General features: G+C 46.8%; 1 protein-coding gene across 1 annotated transcript in view; it reads left to right on the forward strand.

The window, feature by feature from the left end:
• Positions 1–20,356, forward strand: part of FUNDC1 (FUN14 domain containing 1) — a 534,940-nt gene that overhangs the window by 117,996 nt on the left and 396,588 nt on the right. Inside the window, exon 2 of the mRNA XM_069636500.1 lies at positions 8,459–8,615. Coding sequence (XP_069492601.1) covers positions 8,459–8,615 — 157 coding nt within the window. The remainder of the gene's footprint in view (positions 1–8,458; positions 8,616–20,356) is intronic.

A 20,356-nucleotide genomic window follows, 5' to 3' on the forward strand; every position in this document is an offset into this window, starting at 1 on the left:
AAACCACCAGACGAAGCACTCCGTCAGAGAGCGCCCGTCGACGTAGAACACGCGACGCCCGTAACGTCGAGACCAGAGCCCTCCAAAGACAAATTAATCATCGAGAGCCTGGAGAGGATCGTTTCCACCGATAGCCAGAGGCGGACGGCGAAAGATAGTTCGAATACCGCTCAGAAGGCTAGAGAAACGCCAAAAAGCCCGGAAGGAAGGCAGGAACTGCCCCCTTCATCTAGAGGGACTCCTAGCCTGCCAGAAGACTTTTCAGACGGCGACGGAAACCTTTCTTCGATGTTATGGGAGAGGTCAAAGCGTTTTCAGGCGAATACCCTATTTTCCCACCCCCAGACCACCCAGGGGTACCTCATGAGACCCTGGAGAGACTCCAGTTCTGTATGGAGAAGATGGAGAGGTTTATGGAGACTCAAAACCCACCAACACCCAAAAGGGCAAGAGAGGGACCTCAGGAGGACCCCAGGGCTAAATTCGCGAAGCTGTTTAATCCCTCACAAGAGGATGTAGATTTATGACCTCACTGGAGAGGACCCCCACTTCCAGGAGGAGGACCAATTTTTAGGCAACGAAGAGGAACAAAACCCAGAGGAGGAGGGTTTTGAAGGTAATCCAGATATAGGTGAGGGGGGCTTCGGAGAAGACCCAGAGGAAGGTGCTTCACAGCCCTGGCAGTCCCCATCAGCGTTTTCGGACCCTGATGCCCTAAACCTGTCCCCTCCCGAGAACTCACCTAATAGTAACACGTCACCTATAGACGATCAACCTACATTTAATGCACTACTTCGCAAGGCAGCAGCGCATTTCGAAATAGACACTGGGGAGATTTCTCCTGACATTGACTTTGTGGAGAAGGTAATCAAAGAGAAACCCCCTGTCAGCCAAACCATTCCCCTTCTCGCCTCAATAAGGAGACGAATTATCCCTTCACTATCTACCCCCGCGTTGGTCAGAGGGGTCAACCAGAGGATAGAAAAACTATTCAGTCCCTCGCCTTCAGACCCGTTGTACCTCAGGGGCCACTCTGTACCAGACTCCCTAGTGGTGACAAATACAAGGAAAAGAGCAGGGGTCCCGCTGTCAACCAGCGAAGCACTACCAGATAAAGAGGGTAAAAAATTGTATGCCCTAGGGAAGAGGATCACAGCCTCTGCTGCTTTTTCCGCAAGGATTGCAAACAACAACTCCTTGCTAGCAAGTTACGCAGATGCACAATGGAGCAAGCTACATAAGGACATCGAGGAGGTGCCAGAACCCCTACGTACACGGCTTCTGGCCACGATTACTGAAGGGACCCTAGTCAACCAAAGCATTGTGAAAAACACTCTGGATGCTGCAGAAACGGCTGGCCGTTCCCTAGTCCAAGGAATACTCCTCAAACGCCATGTCTGGCTGCGTAATTCGGGGTTTAAACCTGAAACGCAAGCGTCTCTAATCAACAAGCCTATAGAAGATGCCAACCTCTTTGGGAAGGCGGTTGATGAGGCTCTAGAAACGGCAAAGAAAGAGTTTGACACCATCAAAACCCTAGACCAGATTTCTAGGCCTCCTAACAGACGTGGCTATGACAATAGGCGCTTTTATCGAGGCCAACGCCAACAGCAAAATCAGCAGCAGCAGTATTCTGCAAACAACTGGTCCTCTAACCAAGGTACCAGTGGACAATACAACCAGAGAGGACAATGCCGTGGCAAAGGGAGCGGTCGGGGTTCCACCCCCAGAGGTTCCAAAGCCACCAACACCAAATGACTCGAAGATTCGGGTCCCCTCCCATGCATCGCCGGTCGGGGGCCGATTAACATCCTTTCTTCCAGCATGGGAGGGAATAACATCAGACTGCTGGGTTCTATCAACCATAGCCTCGGCTACTGTTTAGAATTCAGCAGTTCCCCAATGTACAGACCCCCAAGGGGACGACGCATGACACCAGAACACCTCGCCATCCTTCTACAAGAAGTGGACCAGCTACTGGAAAAAGGGGCCATAGAGGTCGTGCCTCTATCTCAGGTTGTCAGTCTGAAAACCCAAACCCCTAACCGTCGTGTTGCCCCCCCTTTGGGCAAGCACGCTCCGGTCTTCAGATAAACTTTGACAATCTGACAACCTCCTATTGGGGGTGTGGATCACTATACCCCCCCCTTTGACTGCATTCGTATCAGGCCCTATGTGCAATGTGTTCTAATAACATACACCTATCTTACTACCGTGGGCAATAACAAATAACACTAAGACACAAAGAAAACACAAAGAATCGATTCAGTTTATAACAATGGGATACATTTATTTATATACACACAGCTAAGCATAATACATGACATTGCAGGTAGTTCTAATGCTATGTCTAATTTGCACAATTTATACTTCTGGTGCAAAGCTACCATGCAGTAACTATGTAAGCCTGTGCTGCAAGTGTGTGGTTCTAATGCAAGCGTTAGCATCCATCTCCTCCATGGGCAAATCCACCCCATCACTCTAAACAATCCCTGTCTGGTTTCCCCTTCTCCCCTTGGGGGTGTGTGTGTGTGTCTGTGTGTGTCTGTGTGTGTCTGTGTCTGTCCTTATCAATCAATTTAAGGCCTAGGCCAAACATTACTTCCCATTCTGCATGTGCCTTGTCAGTCAGTATCTGCCTCTCAAGATCTGGTCACTCGAACTCCCAAGCTCTCTCTCTGCCTCATTGATCTCATCAAGGCCCATCAGTCTGCTGCACCAAGCACCATCTCCAGCCAACTCTCGATCTCTGTGGCTCTCCCCAACTCTAGTGCAGTCCCTCTCTCATGCAGCCTCCAGCAACCAACAACTCCAGCCCATTCTAGCCTCCTGGTTATAGTGTTCTATGACGCACAGAATGTCTAAGAATGTGTCTCCCTCAGCGTTTAGCAAAATGCCTGTCAGTCTGCTGTTTGCGTGAGTGTTACTTGCACGGCATGTCCTGTCGTGTGCTATCAGCGTGACCTCATATCTCTTTGCCTTGGCCTTTCGAGTATGTTGCGAAATACATCATCTATTCACTGTTCATACCATTCTCTCCACTGTAGGCATCACTCTGCATTACAAAAGCACTTTTAGGCCCCGTTCTTAAAGCACCTCTTCTGTGTGAAAAGGCTTCCCTCTCTCCTGTCTACCCACTCCAATGGCCCCAACCCTTGCAGTTCTCTCCATGAAGCACACCAGCCAAGCTGATAAGCTTCCTTTCAGACAAGGGTTCATGTTATCTGTGTATGTCTGCCAATGTTTACGAACAGTGTACCATAACATTTCTCCGCACTGAGCAACTTCTGTCTTTCTCCATCAAAAAATGGCTCATAGGCCTCATGTCTCATTCTGAATGCTTCCTAGTGTTTACCGCAAATTTCTCGCAATGCAAGCACTAACTAAATGCAAAACCTATTCTAGGTGCATACTCAATCATACATACATACATACATGTGTGTCAGCGTGTCAAACATATCTCTAATGTGTCTCTACAAAGCATACATGTGTGTCATTCTAAATGTCTCTCCATGGCATTTCAAATATGCCACTGTGTGTGTCATTACAGGCCTAATGTTTCTCTCAGCCTAAGCGCTATTTCTAATGCAAGCATGAATACATAGCATATCATGGTGAGTATATATCATGTCTCTAAAACACTACATGCCACTTCAAATATATGGCAAGTGTCATTCTATTGCAAATGGCAAAAGTGCAAAGTGGCAACATGTTTCTCTATCATTCTAAATGGCAAGAACTATATACATACAGTATCATTCTAAAAGCATATTGCAAATGACAGTGTCTACTTCAGCAATGTACTAATCAGAACTAAACAGAATGCAATAATCGAATGATTCCATAGCAAAGAGTAATGATTGGATAATGGTGATTCTAACAGTGAGTCTTAATAATGGGTGTTATGATTCTCTACAGAGAGTCTATGATTTCATCATAATGATAACAATCCAAGGCTCCTCATTTTATCCAATTCCACAAGGTAACGGAAGGTATTTATTCATTGTACTTCCTTGTACCCAAAAAGGACTTAACCATGCACCCTGTAGTAGATCTGCGCCCAGCGAACACATTTGTCAAACCTCAAAAGTTTCGTATGGTGACCTTACAGGAAGTGATCCCCCTGCTATCTCAAGGAGATTACATGACAACACTGGACATGAAAGATGCATGCTTTCATATTTTAATGTTGCCAGCGCACATGAAATACCTCAGGTTCATGATAGAGGGCAAACACTACCAGTTCAGAGTGCTACCCTTCGGCATAGAATCAGCACCGAGGGTATTCACGAAAGTACTGGCAGTGGCAGCGGCCCACCTGCGCAGGTTGTCCATCCCAGTATACCCTTACCTCGACGATTGGCTCATAACAGGGGATTCTTACGAAACATGCTTCTCAAATACCCAAAAGACTGTAGACCTTTTGTTCCAACTGGGCTTCTCCATCAACGAGAAGAAGTCCAGCTTAGACCCCAGCTAGATCAAACAATTCCTAGGGGCTCTAATTCGAACAAAGGACGGCCTCGTCTTCCCCTCCAATGAGAGGGCCCAAAACATGCTGTTTCAGATCCCTCAAAATGTGGCAGGTCGAGAGGTGACGGTACGCAGAGCAATGCGCTTGCTAGGAATGATGGCGTCATGTATTTATTTGGTACCTCACGCGCGCCTGCGCATGCGCCCAATGCAGGAGTGGCTCAACAGCCAGTGGTGTCAGGCCAGCGGACAATGGGACGATCTAGTGGTGGTCTCGCAGGCCTTGGTTCTCTCGCTAAGGTGGTGGTCGAAGGAAAACCTGGTAAAAGGGAAACCATTCGCCACCCCCGCAGTGGAAGCCACTCTAACCACAGACGCATCCCTCACAGGATGGGGGGCTCACCTATACCATCAGACTGCTCACAGAGTGTGGACTCCGAGCGTAGCATCCAAGCACATAAACTTACTGGAGCTACTGGCTGTGTTCAAGGCACTAAAAGCATTCCAGGCACACCTACAAGGGAAGACAGTGATGGTCCTCAAGGACAGCACCACAGCCATGTACTACATCAACAAGCAAGGGGGCACTCACTCTCCAGGACTGTCCAAGCTGTCCCAGGACATCTGGAAGTGGGCTCTCAAGCACATGTTCCTACTGTCACAACATGTACCAGGGGAACTCAATCTGCTAGCAGACAAACTCAGCGAGACTTCCCTCTGCCCTCAGAGTACGAATGGCGGTTACACAAAGCCATCGTCTTCAACATTTTCACACAATGGGGATTCCCAGAAATAGACCTGTTCGCAACTCTGGAGAACTCACAATGCCAAGATTACGCCTCCAGGTACCCCCAGAACCAATCCAAGGGGAACGGTCTATCGATTCAATGGTCAGGGAAATTTGTTTACGCTTTTCCCCCCGACTCCCCTTTTCAACAAGATTGTGCACAAGCTGCACCAGGAACAAGTTACCATGATACTGGTGGCCCCCATGTGGGCCCTGCAACCGTGGTTCGCTCACTTGATGGAGATGTCTCTATCTCCTCCAGTGAAACTTCCCTGCCCGTACAACATGCTGTCACAGGACAAGGGCAGGACTCTGCATCCATGCCCTCAGACTATGAACTTAGCAGCCTGGCTCCTGAGATCATAGAATTTGGACATTTACAGCTCCCGCAGAGATGCATGGACATCCTCAGGGAGGCTAGAAAGCCTAACACTCGTCGCTGTTATTCTAGCAAATGGAAGAGATTTGTCATCTGGTGTAGAGGGAGAAGCATCAACCCAGTTGATTGCTCTCCCACGCACATTGTTCTGTACCTGACCCATTTACTGGACTCAGGTCTAGTGTTCAATTCTATTAAAGTCCACCTAGCTGCACTTTCTGCATACACCATTTCCCAACTTAAAGTGCCATGGTGGAAAGTCACAGTTATCAAAGCCTTCATGGAGGGGGTAAAGAGAATACACCCTCCGATAGCAAACCCAGCTCCCGGCTGGGACCTAAATGTGGTACTTAACAGGCTCATGGGCTCACCCTTTGAACCCATGCACAAGGCAACTCTTAAGGACCTCACTCTTAAGACTGCTTTCTGAATAGCTATCGCCTCCATTAGGAGAGTAAGTGAACTACAGGCTCTTTCTATTCTAGACCCCTTTGTAACAGTTCACAAAGATAAAGTGGTTCTACGCACACATCCGAGGTTTGCACCGAAATTCATCTTGAAATTCCATGTCAACCAGTCAATAGAACTACCAACGTTCTTTCAAAACCCTTCAAATTTGGGAGAAAAAAGCCTGCATACACTTGATGTGTGCAGAGCTATCATGTTTTATATGGAAAGAACTAGACCACTAAGAAAGACTAATCAGTTCTTTGCCTCGGTGGCAGCAGGAAGAGAAGGGGATGCAGTCTCAAAGTCCACTATATCTAGATGGATTGTTCAATGCATCACTCTCTGTTACACTCTTGCTAAGAGAGAACTACCCTTCAAGCCAAGAGCACACTCTACTCGAGGCACTGGGGCATCCATAGCATTCATTGCAAATGTTCCCCTAGAGTACATTTGCAAAGCGGCAACCTGGAGTTCTGTACACACCTTTACAAAATACTACTGTCTAGATGCTCACTCTAGATCTGATACCCAGGTGGGACAAGCAGTATTAAGACATCTTTTCTCTACTGTTCCTTCTCACAACCCACCTCCAACTCCGGGTACTGCTCGCTAGTCTATGCACAGCATGTGATTCTAAGCTGATTAACAAACTTCAGAAGACAATGCATTACTTACCGTAAAAGCATTTCTGATGGTTGTATCTGCTTGGATTCACATGCGCCCACCCTCCCTCCCCGCTCGGATGGAAGGAACATAGACATCTTTTTATATCTCTCTTTTCTGTACTCGCTCACGTCCAGAAGGCTCCCTCAGGACAGAAAAAATACAAACCGAGGGACCTCGACGCGTGAGGGATTGTGGGTACACCGCACGTCACTATAGGGATAGTGTTACAGACACGCCTTGTCGACGTCCCCTTTTCGACTATGAAAAACAAAATGCAATACTCCGCAGTGACCACTGGATGTCGGACTATGCACAGCATGTGAATCTAAGCAGATACAGCCATCAGAAATCCTTTTACGGTAAGTAATGCATTGTCATACTCCTTATTTGCAGGCATCCCTCCATCGGGTTCACATTTGCCAATTCCACAGTTCACTCAGTTTTGTCACAATGCAGGATTTACTTCTCTTAGCTTTTCCCTTGGCAGCCCTCCGTCGGGTTCACATAGCTATTCTAAAACAGGCCATAATTCAATCATTTCATCAGAAAAGCGGGGGGTTCCCTTCCCATAGCTTTCTTTCTGCACAGATCACAAGACCCCTTAGGTTCTTCCCTTTACCTAATTTCGGATCTCAGCCCAAAGTCAGGTTTTCCTTAAAGCCTCCCACCCAGGCTTTCCTCCAAGCCCCCAGCCAGGCTTCACACAAGTTTTCCTCATTGTGTCAAAGACTTTCGAGTGTACAAAGGGTTTTGCTCGACCTTCGTAGGACCACTTTGACACTTCACACCAATCTCGCCTAAGGCCTCTTAGTTTTCGTAGTCTCCACCAAAACAGCACAACCCAAAAGGGCTTCAGTCCGAGTCCTGTGAATGAGTGCCCCTGCGACACCTGACCACTGTGTTTCTGAACCTTTTACTAGGGTTTCTTTAAAGTTCAATGACACAAGTTCTTTGTTCAACAAGGTTGCTGCCTGCAACCTTGGGCCCAGCACAGTTTGGTTTTACTTTCTATCTTAGCCGACTCACCGACTGTGCTGAACTGTTGGAGTATCTTGTCTCGGGAGTCAAGGACGGCACCACGTCGGCAATCGCTTCTCCGTGCTTTGACTATCAGCATGGGAGGGCCCTGTGTGCCGTTGACACCTGTCACACCACGGAACAGCTGGACTTCCCGGTTTTATGCTTTCCCTTTCGGAGAGACCGTCAGGTTTCTCACACAACCCACACCTTATACTCGTCTTATATAATGGAATTGCTCCACTTGGCTCAGTTTGGGTCGATATTTGTAACCAGATATAGCCTGGTTAAACTGTAAATAATGGTGCCAATCTACAGTAAAAGCTCTTGACCAGAAATATTCTAGAAGAAATATTAGCAAGGCTTGACCACAGCCGCACAAGACGTTTTATAAATCTCAACTCTGCTAAGTTAAAATGGGCTTTGTTTTTTTATTCATGAGACATTGAAGTCCTTTACTATGGCAAGCCAAACAAAATCTTCTGTTAAAGTAGTGTTCAGTTTAAGTAATGTATTTTTCTTTATTGCTAGCAACAATTATAATAAATTATGTACTGCAGTATCAAAAAAGTAAAATCCTGTTTGCTGATGTGGTGCTTAGAAATGTCTGTTTTGTTTCATTTTAATGCTGTTTATTTCTGAATGTTCATGTCAACGCTCCATTTTCTGTTTTTCCTTATACAAAGATCATGAAAGTGATGATGAATCTTATGAAGTGTTGGACATAACAGAGTATGCAAGACGGCACCACTGGTGGAGCAGAGTCTTCGGCCACAATTCTGGACCAATCACTGAAAAATATTCAGTGGCAACTCAGATTGTAATTGGTGGTGTGTCTGGCTGGTGAGAAACCTTTCCTTTTGTCATGATTCTGGACTGTCTGAAATCCTTCACTATTTCTATTTATATTGTATATACCTTTTATTGATGCTAAGAGCGCTTACTATTGCGTTCATTAGGCTTTCTGTCCTTCCCAACCTGTTGAATAGCCCAGCTCCTGTAGCAGGCAGAGCTGCAAAGCCTCTCTAAAGAGGCAAAAAAAGCAACAATAGAATTTTTAGAATGCTGATCCATGATGTGCAGAGACGGAAAACTGCTCTAAAGATGCTACATAAAGCAACCTGAGAGTTTTCATAATGCAGAACCCTGACATGCACACCCTCCATTCCACTGTGGGCCACCCAATTTCGCCTGTCGAACTGTGCATGGGCTGCAACACCTGGGCGGACTGTTGAAATAAAAAGAAATCTGATTCAGTGGGATGTTTGCTAAAACGTTTATTCTCCAGCATGGGGTATGGCACGGATTCACATGCTCATGATTCACATGCTCGTGAATATTCCACGTCGTCCCCTCCTCTGGCAGCCATCTTCAGATTTTTACTGCACGTCCAAGTGTTTGGAGTCCTTGTGTTTCGCTCTTAGTGCTTTCTGTGGTTTTTTTGCGCATTTTTGCTAGGAAATTGCTATTTTTGTTCGTTCGAGCCTGTGTGCTCCATCGTTTTTTCATCCAACTAACAGGGATCTGTTTGTCACCGTCTTTCATCGCCCCTCAAGGGCAGAATTGTTGAGTGTTTCTTCTTCGAAGTTTCCATAAGGCTGCATGCCGGACCATGTCGGAGGAGAAGGACTGGGGTTCCCTTCTTCAAGCTCTGCACCAGCTGCGGTTTGAGGAATGTATTCGTGGAGGACAAGCATTCTCAGTGCCTCTTCACCCAACGCACAAGGGGGAGGATTACGAGATCTGTTGTGGCTTTACCAAGCGTACCATTAAGGATCGGCACATCAGACTTGCGGCGTAGCTCAAAGCCAAGGCCTCTACCCCGTGTAGTCCACAGGGGCATGTCTCACTTGGATCCAGCCAGTCAGAGCGGGCTTCTAAGTCCTTTGAGGGTGCTCCATCCGTGGGGGCCCAAGACCAGGACAAGCACTGCAAATCTGTTTCAGTTGGGCTCGCTGTGCAAGTGGTTCCCTCAACGAGAAGGGCACGCTCATCCTCTCCATCAGTCTCAGTCTCCAGCCATTGCTCCCGTTTTTCAGCGAAGAGGAAGTCGGCTACCCCTGGCAAGCTGCGGGAGAAACCGGAGAAGGCCAAACAGCAGGATAAAGTATCCAACCTGGCCGTGAAGGCCCAGGTGATCCAGGCTGAATTGTCCTCGACTATCGAGTAGGTGGCAGCGGCCCTTTCAAAGGCAAAGGGGGCTGAACCGATCTAGGGTACCCCGACGGCGACCAGAGTGGCTCTTGTGTCCCCCCCCCCCCCCAACCCCTCAGACTGGGGGTTTCGGCCAAACCAGTGCAGAAGACCCCGGAAAAGAGGATGCCATCCCTAAGCCCGAGACCGACCCCTCAGGACTCAAAGAAGGGGGAGCGGTGGAAGTGCTCCAGGGCACAGATTTGTCTTCTTCCGACGAAAAGGACATGGGTTCCGTCCACACAATCCCAGAAGACGTTGGGGGATGATGACGACTGGAACATCTAGGAGGTGGTCATCGCCGGAGGGGACGACGATGATGAGATGGGCGCTGGGCCCAGCAAGCCTGCTCCCCGGCACCTCCCAGAGATTTGTCTCAGGACATTAGTTTTGACTCCCCACACGCTGGTGTCGAAGATACAGAAGAAGTTACCGACGGCGCCACCATCTGCAGCACCGGTGCAGACCCTGTTGACAGCGGGACCACCACCGCCGTAGAAAAGGAAACTGCACCCTACGCCACCACACATGCCCTCCCCGTTTTGCAAAAGAAAAGTGTTCAAGAAATGATATGTCAGGGTATTCAAGCCGTTGGCTTCCCTTCCCCACTTTTTCAGCACGTGACAAGGCGGCACACTCGAGCTTAGCACAGTCTCTGGCTTCTATAGCACGAGGATGCAGTTCAAATCTCAGTATCGGGGAATTCTTTACCAAAGTCTTTTAGCCATTCAAAGTTTCTTACTTCAGAGGGCCTGATACGACAAACAAACATTCAAAGTTCCTTTCTCCTCAGGATTCTCATGTACAACTTCTTGGGTGATTTTCGATTCACCCCGGGTCCCCCTCTGCCGGGCTCAGACCCACTTTACCACAAAATCTTTAATTGGCTTCCCTCTGCCAGACTCGGAGCAGATTCATGTATTTTTCCAAACTTATTTCATCAAAATCGAAGACTTTCGGCTGCGTGCAGGATTTTGCTTGACCAGTCGCAGGACCACTTCGATTCACATTTATTGGTTCACTTTCAAATGATCTCCCTCTGCCGTGCTTGGATCAAATTGATCTACTTTCGTTACTCTTCAGCTGGACACCTTACAGAGATCTTCGATTGAGCACCTACGTGGTGCCGGACCACACTGTCAAAGGTATTGTAGCTTGCTTTAGAGTTCAATCACTCATCAACAGTTTAACTTCATTCGTCTCTCTTATCAAACGCCTTTTAACAATGCTCATTCCAGTGCTCGCCATATAATGTTGCTGCTTGCAACCTCGGCTTCAACACAGACCAGTCTTGTATCTGTCTCCCCAACTCACCGGCTCTGTTGCTTTCACTAGAGCGCCTTTGTTCTTGGAGCTAAGGACAGTACCACGGTGGCTGGTGATGCTCTCTGCCTTCATAATTGACACGGGAGGGCCCTTGGTATCTCAGATACACGGTGCAGGATTCTTAAACCTGGTTTCCTGGTCTCACGCTTTCTCTCAAGCTTTAGGGAAAGTAATGGTTCCTTGTCAAAAAGGTCAAAGGAATCTCCCTCCTTGCAATCTCCTTTCGGTTTTGATGCCATTCCTCTCTTGCTCAGTTGCCGTCTCGAAACTGCTGTTTCCTTGTGTGCTTTGCCTCGCTGAGAGTGTGCTCTTGTGCTCCGCCTTTTATCCATGTAGGGAAGTTTATTGGAAGTCAGGTGTGAGTGATTGTCGATGATAATTGCCTGACCTCGCCTGACCATAGTATTGTCACATGTTGGGTATACGACTCGGGTGTTAGTCTCTTTATCCTTAGAGTGGGCTGTCTGTGAGAAAGTGTTTGTGTTGTAAAGCAGGGGGCGGGGGGGGGGTGGTAGAGTTCCTAAATATCCTTGGTAGGACGGGGAAAAGGTGTTACACAAAAGGGGATACTGTGTCTCACCATCCAGTGTCCCACTCCCCGAAGATTCCTCACCCAACTGATCTTCCCGCACTGGTCTACCGCCAGGAACTGGATCAGATGCGATGGCCGTGTCCTGGCCCCCTGGATGACAGATCCCTGGGGACTAGTGGGTGAGGCACCTTCTGGTTTCTCACAGGTTGCTATCCCCGTTTAGAGGGTAGTACGGAGACTATGCAGACTACTCCACTCTTGGTTTCCCTTTCACTGGCCCTTCACCCATCTTCCCCCAAGGCCCACATCCCTTACTGCATTGTTAATCAGTGTTGAGTATCCCTGGCCTGTGATTTGTTTAGCTTGTTTGCTTATTTTAATCTCCAGCAGCAACTGCTGTTGCATTTAGCTCCTGTTTTTCCAGAGGAATCTGTGTGCCCTGATCCACTTTTAGTGAACTTTACCTACTAGCCCCCATGTCGTTCTTTCTTTATCTGTGAAAATGGTGGATGCCTTGACATTCTCCTTGTCCGAGTTGGTTCAGTTCCTGGACTTTCCAAGGACTTTTGTGAAACCTGTTTAGTGACTGGGTCCTTCCTTTGCAGGTTCAGCAGCAGGAGCTGGTTTCCATTGATACTCGGACAGTCCTTCCTCATGCTTCTCCAGTGTCAAATGTGGCAGTCTCCTCTCAGAGGAACCAATGTGGTGGACCCCACATTTTCCCCTGAGGAGGAGCAACCTCTTCTACCTAAGGGGCAGTTCCGTAGTTTGATGATAGAAGCCTTGGAGGCATTGCGCCTTGCACGCTGCTTTTTCTGGAAGGGCCTTTGGGCACGTGGCTCTTGCAGAAATGAAAACTAAGAAGGCTTCCTTGCTCATTCCCCTGGAATCCTCACTGCTGAACCTCGCAGCTCTACCCTGGAAGAGGCCTTTTTTGGAACTTGCTCTTGCTAGACCCGTTTGATGTCAAATACAGGTAATCAAAAAAGGGTGGTACAGGCTAATTCATCAGCCAAATTGACTGTGGCCTTGCCACTAAATTGGGTAAAGAGAAGGTGCCTGCTTCTCAGGTTTTCCAAACTTTACGTAAGGAAAGGAAAGTATAGGATATTGCTTGGAAAGAGAGCTTCAAGAACTCTGGCTTGGCATCAAGCCAGGTAAATAGTGTCTAAAGGAACTGCTGTTTCACTTCTAAAGCTGCGATCTTTCACCCGACATTGCGAGCTTCTCCTAAGCTCTTGCCGGCATCCCTGCTGCACCTCGCTTCCTGGAGGAGGCGGGGCCACGTTCGTCACGTGTCCTGGTCAAGTGAGCGAGGGCTTACTGAAAAGACACAGGCTGCCGCCCGCCCTGTGCGTCGCTTAGCTAAAGGAACTGCTGTTTCACTTCTAAAGCTGCGATCTTTCACCCGACATTGCGAGCTTCTCCTAGCTCTTGCCGGCATCCCTGCTGCACCTCGCTTCCTGGAGGAGGCGGGGCCACGTTCGTCACGTGTCCTGGTCACGTGAGCGAGGGCTTACTGAAAAGACACAGGCTGCCACCCTTGCGGCGTTAAGCCCGACAGGGGTAAAGGCCTAAAGGCTGTTGAGCGGCTGTTTGGCGCTGGTGGCGCGCAAACTACATTCGGGAAGACTGTGGAGGATTTACCTCTTTGATTCCCTCTGAGCGCCTACGGAGTCGTGCCTAAAGTCACTCTACGTTCCTCCATTGTAGAAAATCAGCCGGAGAGGAGCTGCAGCTACAGACTCCTTTATGGGACTACCATTCGTGCACTAACATTCCAAGTTTTTTCGGAGATCTGAGCTCATAAATCTTCAGCTCACGTGTGGAGAGCGCGTCAATCCGCGACCGCCAGCGACCTATTCATAATGACTGCACAAACAGGAAATGAAGGACCACATACGCGCAGAAAAACCATCCAACAGCGCCGGATGCAAAACCCCTGGACTGCCTTAAAGCCGACTCACTTCTTGAGACTGTAAAGGTAAGCGCTTCTAAACGTGTTCGACATCCTATCGAACTAGCTTCCCCTACTGACGCATTGTCTGACATATCATCAGTCTCAGCTTCAAGGCCCATCTTACCATTGCGCACCCCAACATCTATGCCTATAACATCCAAACTAATAGTTGACAGGGACGAGATGAATAACCTTTCCTTACCCGGTAGCAGTGACATTGCTCCTGATCAGGCCCCAACACTTCCAGAAGTAATCACTTGTCAGCTCGCCGGAACTGGCGAGCCGAATACATCCGCCTGTGCAGAGGCTGCAACTTTCGCTGAAGTATTTGATGAGCGCAAATCAATCTTCGCGCCTAATAACAACTCAATGCTCTCCAAAACCCTTCCTCCATGTAACCCACTAATGCTGACTGATCTACCTCATGTACCTGTAAGCCTATCAGGTCTGTCTTTGGTAGCTAACTGTAAACGAACTGATCCTAACCTGCTAACCTCGGCACCAGCTGATGAATTTTTCTCTCCCTTTGATTTCACCGACGCAGAGTTAATGGAAGCCTCTCAAGATGGTGACGAAAACACGCGCATCAATAAGAGTGTGTACACCACTGACCAACACACACGTGAAATTCAGTGCCCAAATATCAAAGCTGTGATTGGTTGCGACTTTGAAACTAACACCATGACCCCACAGGATGTCAGCCGTAGTGAGCATGAAATAAACAACCTTCGCTTCTTAGAAGGCGATGCAAATGAAAAGCTACCAAAGAAACACGAAAATGCCACCATTCGACCTCAGCCCCTTTGCACAGAGCCTCAAGATCGCCCATGCATGCCAAAGCTTCCTCAGCCACGCCCTCTGACCAACTCCATCATGAATACTCAAAATATCTTTCAATATGATGCTGGTCTGGACAATCTGCCTTTCCTCACAAGCGACAATTCACATAATTCACGAAATTCAAAACTGACCTCTTCTCGCTCTAGTGTAAATCTAGTTGAAGGTGAAAACCTTGGAGGTTTGCGTGGCCTCAGCGTGAATGAGACTCGACCAAAACCACACGTGCTTATAATCAACAAAGACACTCTCACTACATCCAGGAGAGCAAGCTCACGCACCAAAGTTGCACAGCTACCATGTGACAGTCATGTCCTGCCAGCTGTCAACATCTCTGGTTTTAGCGATGTCCACTCTGATTCCGCTAACAACTCTCAATCAAGCACTGCTGAAAAATCCGGATCTAAATCTAAACCGAGTCTCTCGTCCGCTGCAGCGATGCAGATTTACAACAATGTTTTGGCTGCTTCTTCCACTGCTTTGCTACCCTTCCTAAAAATGTATAAATCACTTCATGAAGCCTTCAAAGACCAGACTTCTGTAATCATTACTCTAAAAGAAAAGATGGATACATTTGAAGCCGTGACCAATTTCTTACAATCTGTTATCTCGGGAGGCGGAACAGACCCTGCGATGGCAAGAGCGGCTAAGTGATCTTGCCGCACGGCACCATTGCCAAAATGACTCTCTATCAGATGGCCTTCTTGAAGCTGTAAAGTGGATGCGCCATTCAACACAAACGATGAATTCAAATTTGGCGCTCGTTAAAGATCCTCCAAGGCCAGCGGTCAATACCATTGTAAAGCCTCCATCACAACCTCTAATCCTTGTTCCTGACTCTACGGCCTCTCTTGATTGCGCAAACAATCCACACCTACCTGTTATTTCCTCTGAGCATGAGCATACTGAAAAAGGCACTGGTAGTACAATTGACGAAGTCAGAATAATTAATCTGGACACAATACCTCAAGTGGTTACTTCAAATACCACATCAAAGGAACATCCAAAATGTCCACCTCAATTTGCCATTCCATTGAATCCTACAGGTTCCTTCAGCATTTTTGGTGGCCCTGCTAAATCAATAGTGATCACCTCTAAGTCGGTTCAAAAAACACCTGTGAAAAAAGTTTTAATTGACCGCACTTCGGCAGGCATGAAAGAGAAAAAAACAAAAATTGTGAACAGAAAACGAAGCAAAGAAAATATATCAGAAATATTATACCTCCAACCAAACAAGGTTTAATTTCGCAGTCTAAACTGCAAGCCCCTCTGCCCCAAAATGGCATCTCGCTGGAAAAAACCTCAATGGCCAATCACCCAAACCTTGTGGCGCCTGCAAAAAAAAGACAACGTTTGGAGTCCGACCATGAAAGTCTGGTGAGTAATCCAACAGGATCGGAGATCGATCTTTGCGATCTCTCGATATATTCAGATGGTTCTTTTACCGACCAGCAAACTGATCAACCCCATACAAATCCCAAAGTTGCTGGTGCGGCACTCTTGCCTAGTTCCAAACCAGAACCCTGGCAGAAGAACAACCTGGACTACAGAACAAAAGATGCTGAACAAGGACACCAAACTTCAGGGTTCTTGAACCCCAAACAACCAAGATTCCAGTTACAAAAACAACCTCGGTTTATTTCACGAGTCCATGCTGCTTCAAAATCTGACTCTGGAAACCCGAATTGCAAACTCCGTTTACAAAATGTCCACCACGAAGACCGCAAACTTAATCTGAATCGGCATAATGTGATGAAACTTTTTTCCTGTATTCCATCACTCCGCACCATTCAATCCGAAGACATTCGAGTCGTGGAATATGTCACGGAGAAATGCTGTGACCAAGTTCTTTTACATATAACCTCAGCCTCAGTCAAAAATACCCTGCTGAACGCCACAGAAGACCTGCTCGTCTTTGGGTTCGATATCTCAATCGAACCATTATCCCTCAGGCCTAATCCGTCACCATCAAGACCAAGGAGCAGCCCCCAAGGAAGCAATGAACAACGACGTGCAGATCTTCGTCAAGCAATATCAATTCCAAATAATTCAAGATCACTTTCCATCGAGGCGCAAAAAAGTGTCAAACGACACGCTGCTACATTTCAGCGCTAGCCATCAGTTATCCCTATTGAATGCAAACGAGAATTCTTATCCTGGAATACCCGCGGATTCATCCATCTATTCAACTCTTGCGACCTGGAATTGGACAATGTATTCGTTATCTGTCTCCAAGAGACATGGCTAACCGATCCTCCGATTAGAGACGGCTTTGTCTCTTTATTAAACCCGGCCATCAAAAACCCGACGGGACACCCATCATCTGGGCTCCTGATGCTGATTAAAATCAATTCTTGGTGGAGTCTCGTGGACTCATTTAATCAGAATCCATTTGTACAAGGAGCTCTACCAAAAACTGCTGAAACAAGAACTTCTGCGAGAAATCATTTACTAGTCCTAAATGGATATTGGAATCCAAGTAAAATAAGCACAAAGACCTTCATAGATGCGGTCACAACAATCATCGATGAGACACTTTTGATTCACAAAAACTTGACAATAATATGCGCTGATGATTTGAACTGCTCCTGGTTCAGCTATGATCCCAGTGCTGGAAATTACAAACTTTTGCCAGTTGACCATCTTTCGATAAGGAGTCATCATTGGAGTCTCGCTCTTGGAAACCGCAATTGCACGATGGTTAATGGACATGTCCCAGGTGATCAACCTCCACGACCAACCTGGTCAAATCAAAAGGCACATTCAATAATTGACTATTTCTGGGTCTCATGCAACTTACTAGAGGAGGATACAACCCTGACAATAACTGAGATGCCATCTAGCGATCACAATCTTCTGAGTCTATCCTGTATCGTAGAGTGGCAATCAGACTGTAGCCTATTTAAACCCTCTATCTCTGTCAACGCGGGAGGAAATCGCCTGCGGATTGATGGACCAAAGATCGAGAAAATAGGCCAAAAATGTCACCAGGACACAGCTCTTTCCGTGAACTATACTCCTCTATTATATGACTTTGTCACCTCTAAACCCCATCTTTTGAAATCGGGTACAAACATATATCGTCAGCGACACTGTCGCAAGAAAAAAAGGCCATGAGACGTGATATCCGCGCGATAAAAAAAATCTAGTTCCGCGACCAGCGACAACAACTCGATTCAAACAAAAATTCGTCAGCGACGTCGAATATATCGTAATTGGCTAAAATCGCAGAAAGTAATCATCGAACAAGAACGAGCTGAGGAACTAATGAAGGAACTGATCACTAAGAATTCCCGTGAAATCTGGGCAATCCTGAATACAGGCAATGTCCGGCACTCTTCCATGATGTCAAATGTAATTGATGCCGGAAAATGGTAGCAACACTTCTCAAACCTCTTCGGTAATCCATCCCTGGAAGCATCAACCGTCCCTGACCTCGGTCTAACTTCATGGGACTTGAGTATCACCAAGGAGGACATTGAGTTAGCAATACAAGCCTTAAAAAGATCACATGCTGCTGGTCCTGGCCTAATTTCCAACATTATGCTCAAGGAAAACGTTGAACAGTGGTCAACGTTCATTGAAATGCTGTTCCTGCGATTGTCTGCATCAACGTCGATTCCAGATTCCTGGCGTGAAGCGATTATTGTGCCAATATACAAAAAGGGCAATCGGGCTGATCCTGCCAACTATCGCCCAATTGCCCTGTTGGACACAATAGGAAAAATCTTCGCTTCATTTTTGTGCCAAAAACTTGAAAGATGGTCTGTGTCCAACCACATCTTCGACATCAGACAAACTGGCTTCACCAAAGGTGTGGGTGTGGAAGTAAATCTCCTACTATTGAACATACTAAAGCTGGAAACTCTAAAGTCCAAGACCCATCTCTACCTGGCTTTCATCGATCTGAAAGGCGCCTTTGACAGCATTAATCGAGACAAATTGTGGCAAAAACTGAATAACTGGAATTGTCCTCGCAACATAATCGATCCCATAAAAGCCCTTCATTCCCAAACCGCCATCCGCATGAGGCTGAATGATCATGGCGCTCTATCTAACCAAATAACCACAACTAAAGGAGTAAAACAAGGGTGTCCACTAGTAGCCGACCTGTTTAAACTGTTCATTTGTGATCTACCAGAGTTCAGAAGAAATCTAAGATGCTTTCCTCCCAAAATCAATCAGAACAAAATCGGCTGCATAATCTACGCCGACGACGTGGTGCTCTTAGACCGTACCCAAATTGGCCTTCAGCGGCAGCTAGCGAACTTACAAGATTATTTAAATATCAACGACCTGACCCTGAACATCGACAAGACAAAGGTCGTTATAATCGGCGAACGGGATTCCAAAAAACGGAAAGCTTTCTCGTGGAGAGTCGATGGGAAAGCCCTCGGGATCGTTAACTCTATTCGCTACCTCGGAATTACCTTCAATAAGTCCCTACATGAACACCATTGGAAACTTGACATAGAAAACAGAATGATACGACTTACCATCCAAGCGAGGCTGCTGAACAGAAATTACGGTAAATTCACTCTCACCCCAGTTTTAACCTTTTACGCCCTAAAGGTTGTTACAGCAATTACCTTTGGATCAGAAGCCGCATGGAATATTGACATTTTATTTTGGCAGAAAATGGAAGAGCTTTTTTGGTGGTGAGTTCTTAGTCTACCGGCATACATTTCGATGGTTCAAATAAGATACAAACTATCCTTGAACCCGCTTCACACTTGCGTTTTGTGGAAATCACTAATGGCTCTGCGCAAGATGTGACTCCAGCTTTCCAAATCTTTTGCACACAACCAGGCCAGAGCTCATCGAAGCTACTAGATGAGTGGAAAGAGATGATGATCTCAATTCTAACTGCTGCCGATATGAACCTAAATGACTTAATCATGCGCCCCCAAGTATCAAAAAAGAAATTTGAACTCTGGTGCTGGATCCAGAACACTGATCGTCGTACTCATATGCCGACTACTTTAGACTCCGGACCTGGCGCCCACAAACTAAATGTGCCAAGCATGTATCTGACAAACTGTCCCTCTCGTCATCACAGGGCCCAATTTTTGAGACTCTGCTTAAACGCGCTCAAAACCAAAGAGATGCTGTGGCGTCGACATATCAATGAAGGAAGAGATAACATGTGTCGCTTCTGTAAAAGTGATACACAAACAACTGAACATCTGTTAACAAAGTGTGAGCGGCTCACAGCACAGCAAACTCTGCATCTAAGCGAATTTATGCCTGCAGCAGAAGGAAATCGAGACTGGTGGACTTATGCCAGTGCTGGACACTGCATTAAATTGAGCTGTGCTGTAGTTAATTTCTTAGATGCACTACGACTTGATAAACTGTGATTGTCTAGCGATTTATATATCTACTTAGGCGTATAACACGCTTTTTTTTTTTTTACGAACATGGATTTTTATCAAATTTTGATGATCAACAACTTGTAACAAAAGCTTGAGAACTCAATGTTTACATTGAGTCCATCACGCTGAAGTTAATAAAAAAAAAAATAGTGTCTCCATTCTATTTTGTCCAACCACACATATTCTACAGCATGGGTGTCAATCATAAGGCCAGCCGGTGAGGACAGGGCACTGAAAATCCTTCCTCTGGCCTGCTGCATGAACAATGGACATTAAAGTGCAAAATAAAGGCTCCTATGCTGCAGTGTTTTTAGTTTCCATATTGTGAGACAAAGGCACATCATCTGAGAGCATCACTGGA

Source organism: Ambystoma mexicanum, chromosome 7p (genome assembly GCF_040938575.1).
Source record: "Ambystoma mexicanum isolate Mex_15411 chromosome 7p, UKY_AmexF1_1, whole genome shotgun sequence".
NCBI lineage: Eukaryota > Metazoa > Chordata > Amphibia > Caudata > Ambystomatidae > Ambystoma > Ambystoma mexicanum.